The 13,208-nt window shown below is 39.5% G+C and overlaps 1 protein-coding gene across 1 annotated transcript in view; it reads left to right on the top strand.

The window, feature by feature from the left end:
* Positions 1-13,208, top strand: part of LOC139926008 (ras-specific guanine nucleotide-releasing factor RalGPS1) — an 86,651-nt gene that overhangs the window by 51,899 nt on the left and 21,544 nt on the right. The window contains exons 8-9 of the mRNA XM_071917559.2: positions 7,077-7,214; positions 8,015-8,108. Coding sequence (XP_071773660.1) covers positions 7,077-7,214; positions 8,015-8,108 — 232 coding nt within the window. The remainder of the gene's footprint in view (positions 1-7,076; positions 7,215-8,014; positions 8,109-13,208) is intronic.

The following is a 13,208-nucleotide window of genomic DNA, read 5'->3' on the forward strand; positions in this document are numbered from 1 at the left end:
TTCCCAGGTAATTTATTGATTGATCCATGACAAAAATACTGTACATTTGTTAAAGAAAATGTACAATGCACAATTTCTTTATGGCTTATTATGACAGTAGTTATTTTATCAGGATAGTATTGATTTGACTAAAGATGGCGTTTCCCTGGCGTTTCTACCAGTTCGTTGTAACAGTGACCACATTTGCTTGTTGTTTTATGACCTTTGTAAAACATTACTGTTAACTGTTCCAGGGACTCTAATATAGAATTCCTTAGACTTATAAAGGTGTCAGATGCATGAAATTGCTGAAAGTCATGATATTTTCTTCTGGTTTGCATTGCAGCTCTGTTCCAGGTAGTATTCATGTCCAAAAAACTTAGAGTCAGTATATTCAAGAAATTTACCAATTGGCAACTCTTCTTTGTGACAAAATATTAAAAAGCCTTTATTCACCGGCTAGTCCATTTTGGAACAGTTAAAAATCCAGCTGACACACCTTCATTAGGTAGAGATAGAAATGCCAATATAAATGGTTGGTGAAAAAGCTTTCCTAGCAGAGCAAGAGTTTTTCCAGTCGAGGAAAAGTGAGAGTCGCCCCTCAGAACACAACACTTCTTGTCGCTGCATTGCATTCTGGTCTATTGAGGCTGCTGTGAGTGGAGAAATTGGTCTCTCTGCCTCTTCTCTGATGGATTTCTCCTTGTATGATTGTTGAATGTCGGTGCAAAATGGAGAGTCTAGAAAGAAGCCCTCGCTCTGTGATTCTGAGGGACTGACACCAATACCTGATGTTTTACCGTTGATGTTTTAGATCGCTGAAAAATCTTCTGCTATCAAACTCCATTGTTGCTGCACTGGAAATACCTGTATGTGACATGAGTTTGTCCACATTTGGCCACATATTATCCATGGGAATATGAAAAATCACAACATCACAATGGACACAGAAATGCCGTTTTAATTGTGTTAAAGTTTCAGACCTGAATGTGGTCTACCTGGTCCTACTGTTTGCTCCCTCTGCTGCGTCAGACAGACCAGAGGCATCTTCCACATCTGGTCTCCATTGATTAAATTGCAGGCACACAGCTGGAGAAGACAAAGGTAGTAGCAGGAAAAAGAGGCTCCCTTTCTCTCACCACAACAAGGAAATGGACAGAAGCAGTCGAGGTTGTCATTATCCATTTTCCTCAAAAACTTGAACTTTGGGTTTGAATTGCAACCTTGACTTTGCGTCCTTGGTGTTCCACAAAAATTTCCAGGGTTTACCTTGAATGGCAATGGAGTTCAGTTGTTGAGGTTTCAAGAAAAAAATAAATGATCACACTCCCACTACTATGTGTCAAAATACACTATACATTAGTGGAGTTATTGTAGGTTAATGTTATCATGGAAGTCAGTGGGGAAATCGAACAGGAGAAACTCCACAGAATGTGCCAATTTACTTAACTTATGGTAGTGGGAGTGTGTTCATTTATTATTTTATTTGAAATGCTGCTGTTGCATTGATGTATCTTAAGTAAATTGGTTAAAAAAGCTGAGAAAAAGTGGTTTTGCCTATGAACGATATAACACTGGAGAGGCAGTTAATTTGAGAAAACACTACCCCATTGTACACAGCATATGCTGATAGTGGAGCATTTAAAAATCTTAATATACGCTTGACATTTACAACATCAGTAAATGTAATTCAATAGTGTTATGCTCTATTTTGGGAACCCACACAGACTTAGAAGAGAGACCAAATTGCACAGCTCCACTGGGTTCCCTTTATAGTATAGGCCACTGGCAGCAGTTGGCACGATTTCTCGCTGTCTTCTCAATCAATCCCCCCTCCACCCACTCAGCTTATGGGCTTTAACAGGTGACTGTTGCCATAGAGATTTTTTTTTCCATGTTCTTATGGTGCCCTTTTTTCCCACAGTCACTGACTTTTATTGACAATGTGATACCATTGGCTAAGCATCTGGAAAGCCAACAGGGCATTTGACACTGATTTTTACAGGCATCTGCTTCTGCAGCTGTGATCAGACCAGTAGCGTTATCCTTCCTGAGAGCATCGTTTTTGACCAAGCAATGCATAGGAAACTGCTTGCCGATATTTCCATTGTCCTCTCACCTGGAGGATTGTCTTCAGACAGACAGAAATAAAGTTAATCTTAATCTTTTTCTCTTAATTTACCTGACAGGATTTTAAATTGAAGCGTGTGATGAGAAGAAAAGCTAAGATCTGTCTTTTAGACTTTGTCAGATTTGAATCCTTTTTTTTATAAGTGTTTATATATTTAAGTTTAATATTTACATATGTTAGAACACAGCCATCATATTAATGAATTCAGCTCAGAAAGCATTATTGCTCACTGTGCCACCAAGTGAGTGCCTGCCTCAAAAGTGATATCTGATAAATGGAAAAACAAAAGAGTAAAATGGAAATCATGTGTTGTGTGAAGCCTGACTTGCTGCCTTATGCTGGAAGGGTTAAGCCAGTAATGTTCTATATTCCGTGTATATGAAATGGGTTTTTGACAGTGGTGTTTCTCAGGCTTCCTCTATCTCAAGTAACAATTTCAGAAAATGATAAAACAAAAACATATTTCACTTGGTCACATTTGCCCATGTTGCAACACTCCCCATGCAGTCTGTTGAAAATGAGCTACACTAGTTCTTCATGCCTCATCCTAAAAAGCTAAGTCTGCTGTAGCCTTTGCAGGTTAAAGGAAAACCTTACATTTCAGCTGGATATTCAGTTGGACAAACACGTGACAAGCACATCCTTCCATGTTCCTCCTCAAACATTTGTGATTTTATTTATTATTTTATCCAGTATGTAATAAGAAATTAACAACCTCACACAATCTCAGCCATTTTCTGTCAAAACACTACTGTGTAATCAAAGCCGTCAATGTCAGGTAATTGCAGACCTGTGTGCAATCAACTGTTGAAATTGTGTTTGATCTGGCACCCCCAGAATGTAACTGTTCCTACAAAATTAGCAATTATGTCTAATACAGTACTAGCATTTTATCTATTATAAATAGCTCTCTGGCTACTGGTTCTTTTTTTTGGGGGGGGTTTTCTGTAGTTTCGAGCATGCAATAGTTCAACCGCTCCTGATGAAACCCAGTCTAGATCCCTTAACCTTTAGTCACCTTTAGTGACTATTAACCTCTAAACTGCCATTTCTTTCAGAAGTTTTAGAAAATATAATTCTTAAGTACAACAAATATTTACATTACTCTATACATTTTTTTAGAAATTCCAATCAGGTTTTAGACTACCACATAGCACAGAAACATCCCTATTTATGGAGGAGAATGATAGATTCTAATGCTTTTAGGCCTTAGTGCAGCATTTGACACAGTAGATCATGCAATTTTAATTGACAGCACATTCAGCACTGGTAGGGTAATTTAGGCTTTGCACTGCCCTGGCTCAGATCCTTTCTTTGTCATGGCAGGCATTTCATCATCTTCCTCAACCAGCCAACTAGCTATTGGCTGCTCAAAAAGTTGCTAACTTGCAAAGGCTACCAATACATAACCTACAGTCCCTGCTCTCAATGGAGGGAGGGGCGCTGTGTATGTGTGTGACTGTGATCGTCAAATCTCTTTGGATTAGACAAGCAAGTAGTGCAAATCGGCATTAGCCCTTTCCAATTTATCACCAAATGCTTTCGGAAGCAACACAGTAACACTGTTCCCCATGGTTGGAAAAAGTCGCTGTATTTGCTTTTGAGAAATAAAGTCACGGGGGGGGGGGGGGGGGGGCTGAAAAGTTGCTAAATCTGCATCCTCAATAGCCTTTACTTGTGGAGTGTCACAGGGCTCAATTCTCGGCCCCATCCTTTTCTCCCTCCTGTTCCCTCCTCTTACTCACTCTTACTCTGACTGGGCAGCATCATTCATAAAGACAATGTCTCTCTCCATTTCTATGCACAAGATACCCAGTTACCCAGTACCCTACCTGTACATACCTCCCATTAAAACTTACTGACCAAATGCTATAAACCCTCTCAAGAGGAGTCTAGACTCAACACTAAACGTGATTGTTTTTTTGCTATCCGGGCTCCTAGACTGTGGAAAGAGCTGCCGGAGGAACATTGGCTGCTTTTTTTGGATTGAGACGCAGCCCCTCAAAATGTCTACCGAAGAACTCAGGCCTATACTAATAATTTAAACTCACCATTACTTCATACTCTCTACTCTGACTTCTTTACTTCAAGTTTTCTGATAGATAGTGATAGTGCAGCGCCTTTCATCTGGTCCACACATTGTCTGTTTTGTTGTTGCCAAATTGTGCCGTAACCTTTTAATTTAATTTTCTGAAATTTGATGTCACTTTAAGCAATTACAGTTTATTGTGTTAGGAGCAGCATGGCTCAGGAGGGCGGTCATACCATGTTCTCATGAGTTTGTGGGTTGAGGTTTGGCGATGTCAAGTTTCTTCCCTTCAGTTTCCAAATAGCCATAATAACCATAATATGAAATAGATTTTTTGCCTCATGCTTGCCTGCTGGCCTGTGATTTCTCCAGCACAGTCATTGTTGAGATCATGATATGCTGTAGTTATGGGTTGCTGCTGATCTTTTTGTTAGCAGAATTGTGATGCAGTTAAGAATAGACACAGAGAGAATTGAAAGAGAAACATTGTAAGTGAAATATTCATAACCCATCAACGCTGTGAGTGATCTATAATTTACTGTATATGTAGAACCATCAGTCTACATGTCTGATTTTTTGTGGTGTGTTCAGTGTGTTTTACCTTGAACTCAATTTACTATTTCTAGTGGAATTGCTTTATTTTGAATTTAATAATCTGGCTGGGAAATGGCTTCCATCTCTAAAAATAATCTGCAGTATGCTGCTGGTATAATATCCAAAAACTACACTTGAGACAGTGTGCAACAACTACAGATGTTTACATTTCCCAAATTTGAAGTAAATGTTACATTTATACATAAATATGCATATTGATGCTGGAAGGCCTAAGCTGTTAGAATCATATCTGCAGTTGTACATCCACATTAGTTGCTTGTCTAAGTCAGACACATCAGTGTTATTCCTCTGCTGTGTTTGTCAGCCTTATCCTGGTGAACCACATCAGGAAAGAATGAGGAAAAATGGAAGCGCGTATAAATGCGTGCCAAAAGGCTGACAACAATTTCCACTAATGAGCTGTTAACATGTGTGTCTGTAGTAAGTGGCTTCCATTCCACATTAGTCAGCAAGCTTTGCAATGGTTTCAGCTTAATAGCTTCCTATATAAATTTACATTTCTTCCAAGCCACGGTCATAAAAGTGGATCTTGTTTAAACTGAATCCCTACCTGAACACACAGGGACCCACAAACATCGCTGTGCAGCTATCCATAACTTTTCACAGAGGCATGAGATTCTGAGACTCAGATGCTGGAAAGCTGTAGGACATTGTGTCGTTGATTCCTCAGTTATATACACTGCCCGGCAAAAGTTTGGGCACACCACATATTTCTTTATTTTTACTATTTTCTACATTTCAGAATAATAGTAAAGACATCAAAACTGTGCAATAACACAAATGGAATTATGAATTACGAATTATTAAAAAGTGTTAAACAAATCCAAACTATCTTACATTTTAGATTCTTTAAAGTAGCCGCCCTTTGCCTTGATGGAAAGGCAAAGGCTTTGGAAAGAAATTCATACATAGGATCAACTTCACTGTTTATATTTGTCTAAGAAACACATTTCAAGCATTTAAGCAGAAGCCTTAAGATCAAAATGGCTTTAAGAGAATGAAAAACATAGAACATTCAATCAGGTGTGTCAAAACTTTTGACAGACAGTGTATATGTTGCGGTTTATGTGGAAAAACGGTCAGTGTACAGATTTACCGGTCAATCTGTACATTTCCCGACACTGTGGTAAGTGTATACATGCACCGGTCAATTTGAATATTAACTGACAGCGTGGTACAAGTATACATAGACCGGTCAGTGTGTACATCTACTTGGCGATGTGGTAAATGTAGAAATAGCTGGCCAAAAAATACCACATATCCCGGTTTATCTGCACATGCCCGGCTCATGTGAAAACTACTTTCATTTACCAGTTTGTCTGCAGATTTTCTTGCATATTTTAGTTATTCATTGTTTCATCATGTTCATCATGTTGAGAGTTTTAGTGTCCCATGATGGTCTAAATGCTGTTTCAAAGGCTTTTCCACCCTGTGTTTGTGGGGCAAACACTGAATATTTGTCATTTTTGGCATGAAAATTGTCAAATTTAGATACTCAATATAACAAAATATTGGCATTGGCCTTCCAAAACCCATATTGATCAAATCCTACTTTGTGGCTTTTAGTAAGACCCGTCACAGCTGCCTAGAGGATCTGCTTTAAAATGTTAATAAATTCTTGTTATGTTATACACTGGAAACATTCCTGGTTGACATTGCTGAAATATATTGGAGCTTTCACAAAACAATGTGGAAAATGGCAGAATGGCACAATCCTGTGTGAAACATACTTTTCTAACCTCAGTGTTGTACGTGCAACATCCAAACCTACTCTTTGAAAACCAAATCACATCCAATACAATGTACAGTGGTCAGCCTAAGGGTGAGTTTCCACTCTGTGCTCGGTATTTAGGAACTGAGGCAAATTGTAGGAAAGTGTGCGGCTGTGAAAAGGTCAACAGATGTTTTCCAGGTTGTTTGACACGTTTGATGTGCTCTGTGTTTTTTTTTACCCCAGTCCTTGGTAAAATTGCCAGGAAATAGATGTTTGAGACTTCCACTTGATTATAATAGTTTGTCATAGCTTTTGTGAACGTCGATATAACTATGGAGAGTTGCGATGGACTGCTAGCCCACCAACCATGTCCAAATACCAAAAGTATCCAAATGAATATCCAAACCCAAAGAATTGAAAAAAGATAAATCCTTTCCACGGTCATTCTTAAATAACTGATCAATCGCATTTTTGTACAATAGTTTATTCTTTTTATCTTCACGCTTTTTTGTTCATCTTCATCTTTTTCTCGCACCCCATAAAACGTTTACCAAAGTAAAGCTAGATTCAGTCATTCCCTATCCTGTGTTCCCTCCCATCTCCTGCAGGCATCTACCTGTTGGACATGATCTACATCGACTCGGCCTATCCTGCGTCAGACAGCATCATCGAGACGGAGCAGCGGACCAATCAGATGAACAATCTCCTGAGGGTCATCTCTGACCTGCAGATGTCATGTAAATATGGTAAGTACCAGTTTGACATTAGATCCAATAGAAAACATGTGGCATTTGCTTAATCCTGTAATGTATGTGGTCCTACATTATGCATTGTATGATTCAGCAGATGTTTCTGGTGTTCTCTGAATATAAATGATGTCTCAGATATTGCGTGTCCAGTTCCAATGTATTGAAGCCATTTTTATGGCCCCTAATCCCCATTCAAATATATTGGAAGTGGACACTGACACTAAATGGCTGTTTATATAGGGCTTTTTGACAAGAAAAGTCATATCCAAAATCCGGTGCTTATTCTGAAGTCCTCACATCCTCCTGGACTACGCCATATACAGTTTTTCCTCAAAATAATAATATAAAATATAATTATGAATTGAGCAAATGCTATCTGGATTCAGCTACCGCCATCACCTCTTTGGTATGCTTGTGTAGGACCACACACAACGTAAGACCATGTAGGCGAATCCAACTGTGTTCATTAGTTCTGCACTGTGGTTAAGGAACAGGCAAGAGGTTATTTCTTTCTAACTGTAAAACCCAGAGTTATGCCTGAAGTTTACAAAAGCTCCTTCTTCATCATGGTCCCAGTCTGTCCTGCCAGTTCCTCCACCACACAGCAAGTTAAAAAAAGACACAATAAGCTGTAGCTAAGCCATCACTGCGTGAAGTCTTTATGCATGAACTGTTATGTGTTTATTTGGGCGGTTTAGTTTAATTTGCACCGAAACCTCTACATATATGCTGAGTCCCTCGTTCCCTCTTTTTGTTTCTGTTATTTTGTTTGTATAAATTCTTCTCCTTCTCTCCAGATCACCTGGTGACCCTCCCGCACATCCAGAAGTACCTGATGTCAGTTCGCTACATTGAGGAGCTGCAGAAGTTTGTGGAGGATGACAACTTCAAGTAAGTCGCAACTCTGACACCGCAAAGGGTCGACAGCAACTCGTCCAAATTGGGGAAAAAAATGGAAAATCCATTATGGCCATTTTGGTAAACCAATCAGTTTGACCAAAAAGACTACAGACTAAATGTTATCAAGGAACTTCAGAGCCAGATAGTGTGTAAGTCTAGGTAAAATTCCTTCCTACAATTCCTTGTTGTATCCTAAAACTGTTTTTCTCTCATCTTTCCCTCTCACTCGTCTCCTCAGAGTTGAGCGGCTTGTCATATCTCAAACCTTTTCAACCAATTACAGGTCTTACAATGTGATAGCAGTGATGTAGTACTTACTGAAGTACGTACGCTGATAGAGATAACATACGACTAAATTCAGATCAAAGTACTTGTTTCTTTGATCCACACAATTTGTACATTTTCCCAGTGTTATCTGTGGTATTAAGAGTAGCGGGTGTAAAATCAGCCTTATAACATTGTGCTTTAGCTGTTGTTTTTCTATCATAGCCATACGAACACCAATACACAGACAGTGAGCGAGAGAGGCAAATGTTCAACCCAAAAAAAACATTCATTTTAAACAATTCCCAGAAGGAGAACTTCAAACATGGAAGTGGGTGTAAAGGTGAAGGGGGGAGTGATGGACAGGACACAGGATGGCGCGTAGGAAGACAGGCAACTGGTTTTCACTTTCTCCACAGGGAGTTCATTCATCCAACAGGCCCTAATGACTTTCTCAGGCAACATCATAGATCCTCTTGACAGAAATAGGCATGGCTGACTGTGTCTTGGAAACCATGGCTTATAACAATTTTGATTTAGCAGTTGACTTTTGGAGCGTGAGCGTCATTACGGCGCTCTGGCTATCCTAGGCTTATTTATTTCTTAATCCTGCCTTTCTCATGACTGGATTTTTGGATGGGTCACAAATTATGCTCAAATTAGCCATCATATATCAGGCTCACAAATTTGGATTTGACTAATGAATGTAATAGTTTAAGTTTTTTCCATTTGGTACACTTCAAGATTATTTTTGAAACAGAAACACCCTGAGAATGTTGAGCTACCTTAGTCAATACTATGTAAAGATAGTATTCTACTAATGCAGTATTACAGAAATACACTAGATGCAGCCTTTTATTTATCGTTTATTCCAAAAGGACACCCTGGTGCCAATTTTCATGACCACTTCTCACATTCTCATGTTATGTTCCCGCAGCTCATTCATTCATTCATTCATTCATTAACTCATAAAATAGTCAATAGTTCAATATAGTGTAATCAAAGTCGCTCATCAGTGCTTATAAATACTTGTACAGACACAAGAGGCCGCAACATTTCATGTGCAAATTAAGCAATGCAATTGCAGTGGGGATAAATGAGTCCCTGGTTTGCCTCTAAAGTGGCACCCACAAGGCATCAGCTCAAATTGCCCTCTAGGAGGTGACCAGGGATTAGTTTCCCTCACCACAGGCTTCCCAAAAATGTAATTTAATTGTGCTTGGCTCACCCCTGTAACCTTACTAGCTGTTTTCACCAAGCTTCCCAATCTGATTTTATTGCTTATGCTCAAGTTGCCAAACCAGGGTACAATACAAAAGGTTAAAGTAAAACTCAATTAAAATCAGTGATACTCCAATTAAACAAAGCCATTAAGTAAACATTAAAAGAGTTAATTTTATGTTGGAAAAGCAAACAATGCTGCACCCTCTGCATTTTGCTCTTACATTTTTCAATATTTAACAGTTTGCAGATATTTTTAGCCGTCCACTTATTCAATTTCCTTGCCTTCTATTACTGTTGGTTTGAGAATGGATTCTAACCCTCTAAAACCTATTGCCGCACCCACAGAATTTGAATGGATAGAACGGCCTTTCCACTGTTTTCTATGGTATTTTGGCTAGTACACCAAAAAATGGCATCTGTGGTTAGTTTCTATGGCGACAACAGAAGTTTGGCCATTAACGTCGTAAAGTGTGCCACACCGGCTGCCACACAGCGTGAGTGAGTTAGCTTTGTAATGTTACAAGACTAATGTTAAATGAATAAAATGTGACAACTTACCAACAGTAATATAGCGCGATTAAACCCGATAGGTACAAAAATCCTAGAGTAGCCCCCCGCTGAGAGCAAAGCAACGGAGATAGCACAACGCCAGTTTTCCACTGCTTGGTCCTCGCTGCGACTTGCCATAAGTCGGTTTATACGGAAGCTAGGCCAACGGTACCATGGAGGTTTTATATTATGGAATGGTACACATAAAAATGGCCGCTGCTCCGACCATCTAGGAGTGTTGATTTGAATGGGAGGGATCGTTCTATCCATTCAAATTCTGTGGCCGCACCCTTAATTTTGAGAGCATTTAACTCCTTACTAAACCTTCATAACCTTGACAAAATATCTATCTAAATGTTTGCTGCAGCAGTCTTAAATGTATAAAATGTGCAAGTGGAGCAAGAGAAACAACCTTGGGGTAGCTGGTGGATGGAAGATGGTGGGGCAACAGTGAAAACCAGTGAAATATGATAAACTGCCTCATTTTGAGCCATTAGAGGTAAATAAATGGAAAAACCTCAACCAGGATCAATTCCTTATAGCATAGACAATTTAAAATTTACAACCAAGTTGAATATCTCACTAATTTGCGTTTTTACCGGCATTAGATTAGAATTAGTGTCTGTTAGGTCTGACCTCCACTCAAACATTCCCCAACTCTATTGAGACTTTGCTTCAAAGACACTCCCCCTTCACCACACCCTGGTCAGGCACAATTTTGAGACACTATCCAGGAGTCAAAGCAGATGACATCTAGCAGAAAATGCTGGAATTGAAGACACAACACATCTATGTACAGGCACACTTGCTTGTATGGAAGATCACAGCTCATTGTCAATAGTTGTTGGTCAAATCATTGCTCATACCTGACTAACAGATCCCAATTTTTCATTCCAGATTGTATACCTCTGCCTATTCTAAAATCAAACTTTGCATCCCCCTAGGTTCAGTCCTGGGTCCTCTTTTGTTTCCATTTTGCATGTATTTTATCTGTGAATGTGGATTTCACATACTGTATATACTGTAAATAACAATTACTTGATCGTAACATCTCAAAGAAAGTTGAATCCAGTATCTTAGACATCAAAAGATGGATAACAGACTTTCTTCTCCTCAAATGCTCATTTTAGGCCCTAATCAAAACTGTCACTTTATTGCAATGGCTGTGCATGTACTCCAAAGGAACCTGTCAAATCTCACTAGTATCTTTGATTTTCTACCTCTACTTAGACAATCACATTAAGGCGATATCCCAAAAAGCACATACTACTTTTAGATGATTGTTTAAATCTTTATCTAAACAACCAAGATTATAATTGAGGACTTTTTTGGAGTTTAGTTGAAGCCAAAGGGATTATTGACACTGCTGGCTCTGTTCAGTCCAGCTCCACAGTTCAGAGGTCACATTGGACTAAATCATAAAATAAAATTTGAACCTTAGTCTACGATGGTATTGGCATGATGGTCTAGTCGTGCACAAAAAGAGAATATTTTGAGGAGCTTTTGGAGCACCTGACATAATTCCTTGACATCTGTGATGCTATGAATATTGCTTGCATCTTCAAAGTAGGCAACTCTCCTTTTGCCACAACCACTGCACATGTCTGAAAGAAGCCAATGGGCCATCTGTAGGGATAGAGAGGTTGGAAAACACTGGGTTTGGAGGAATATTGTTGCCTCCTTGTCTAGGATTCAGGGAAGACACAGTGGTTAAAGCGAGTTTAGTTTAGATTTTCTCTCTGATGATGTGTGTTGGCAGACTTGTTAGGAATCATACCAGGCATCTGCGGCTTTTGGAAACTCTGAGCGTGAAGAGGAATGGCTTCCTGATCACGCGTAAAGTTGGGCGGAGGTACCTGGCAAACCTTGATCTGTGGTGGAAGGTCTTAGTAACTCTTGAATTGTTGCAGGATAGGTCCTTGACATTTCTGGAATTTGGTGGAAGAATCTGGAGACTAGGTTGGGATTGGGCCTGGCATCTCTGGAAACAGGGTAGAGGAGTGTTCTGGTTTCTCCAAAGAAAAGGAGAAGGGAGGCACTGACATATTTATGAGTATGACGGTGGGAAATCCAGGGATTTCTTAGTGAGGCGTGAAAGAGTCCTGGCAAACCATTCCTCTTTGATTTGGAGTTGGAGAGGCCTTCTACTCTCCATGAGAAGATAATGGTGGTGGTCCAGACACAATCCAGATATGAGACATGTAAAGGGGGCCTTAAAGGATAAGGCCGGTGTTTTTTAATGCATTGCTTACCGTCAACAAATCCTATGAAAATAACAAAATCAGCAATGATTTTGTTTTGCCAGCAAGTCTCGTCCATGTAGCCAGTGCCCAATGCAGCCATGTCCCAGCAGCCATAGAACTCCATTGTATTAAAAAAACTATTAAAAACACGTGAAAGAGCCATGCCGTTGCTCTGGGCAGCATATTTCACCATCACAATGCACCGGGCCAGCCGACTTTTTCCTCAAACAACTTAATAAGCCGGCTGTAAACACTTTGCGATCTCAGGAAAGTAGTTCCGTAGCACCGAAAATAGTCCCCGGCGTAATGAAGAATTTGTTCCCATTTGAATTTGATTTGGTAATAACTACAATAGCTTGACTTTTCGTGGTAACAGTTAGCGATTTTTAAAATTGAAACCATGTCTTTGTGAGCTGTATTTCAAGGTTTTTAGCTTACAATTGGAGCCAATGACTTCCGGGTTGACGGCTAAAAACGGTACATGGGAAGTCAGAAAGTAACGGGAGTAAAGCAAACGCATTGTTGATTTGAGTTATTTTCATAGGATTTGTTGACGGTAAGCAATGCATTAAAAAACACCGGCCTTATCCTTTAATGTTATGCTGTTTGATAGATTTACTCTTAAACTCAGATGCACATCATCCTTCATGTAGGGATGTGTACACATCAGTGTAAATCAGTGTGTAACCCATGTTGACAGAAGATGAACATCCAGATGTAGAAGCCAAGATGGTGATTTGTGCTTCAGGATACTTCTCAGCCGCCTTAAGAATGATTGCCGAAAATGTGCACGGGACGTTCTAAGGCTTTC

This window comes from Centroberyx gerrardi, chromosome 2 (genome assembly GCF_048128805.1).
Source record: "Centroberyx gerrardi isolate f3 chromosome 2, fCenGer3.hap1.cur.20231027, whole genome shotgun sequence".
Classification (NCBI taxonomy): domain Eukaryota; kingdom Metazoa; phylum Chordata; class Actinopteri; order Beryciformes; family Berycidae; genus Centroberyx; species Centroberyx gerrardi.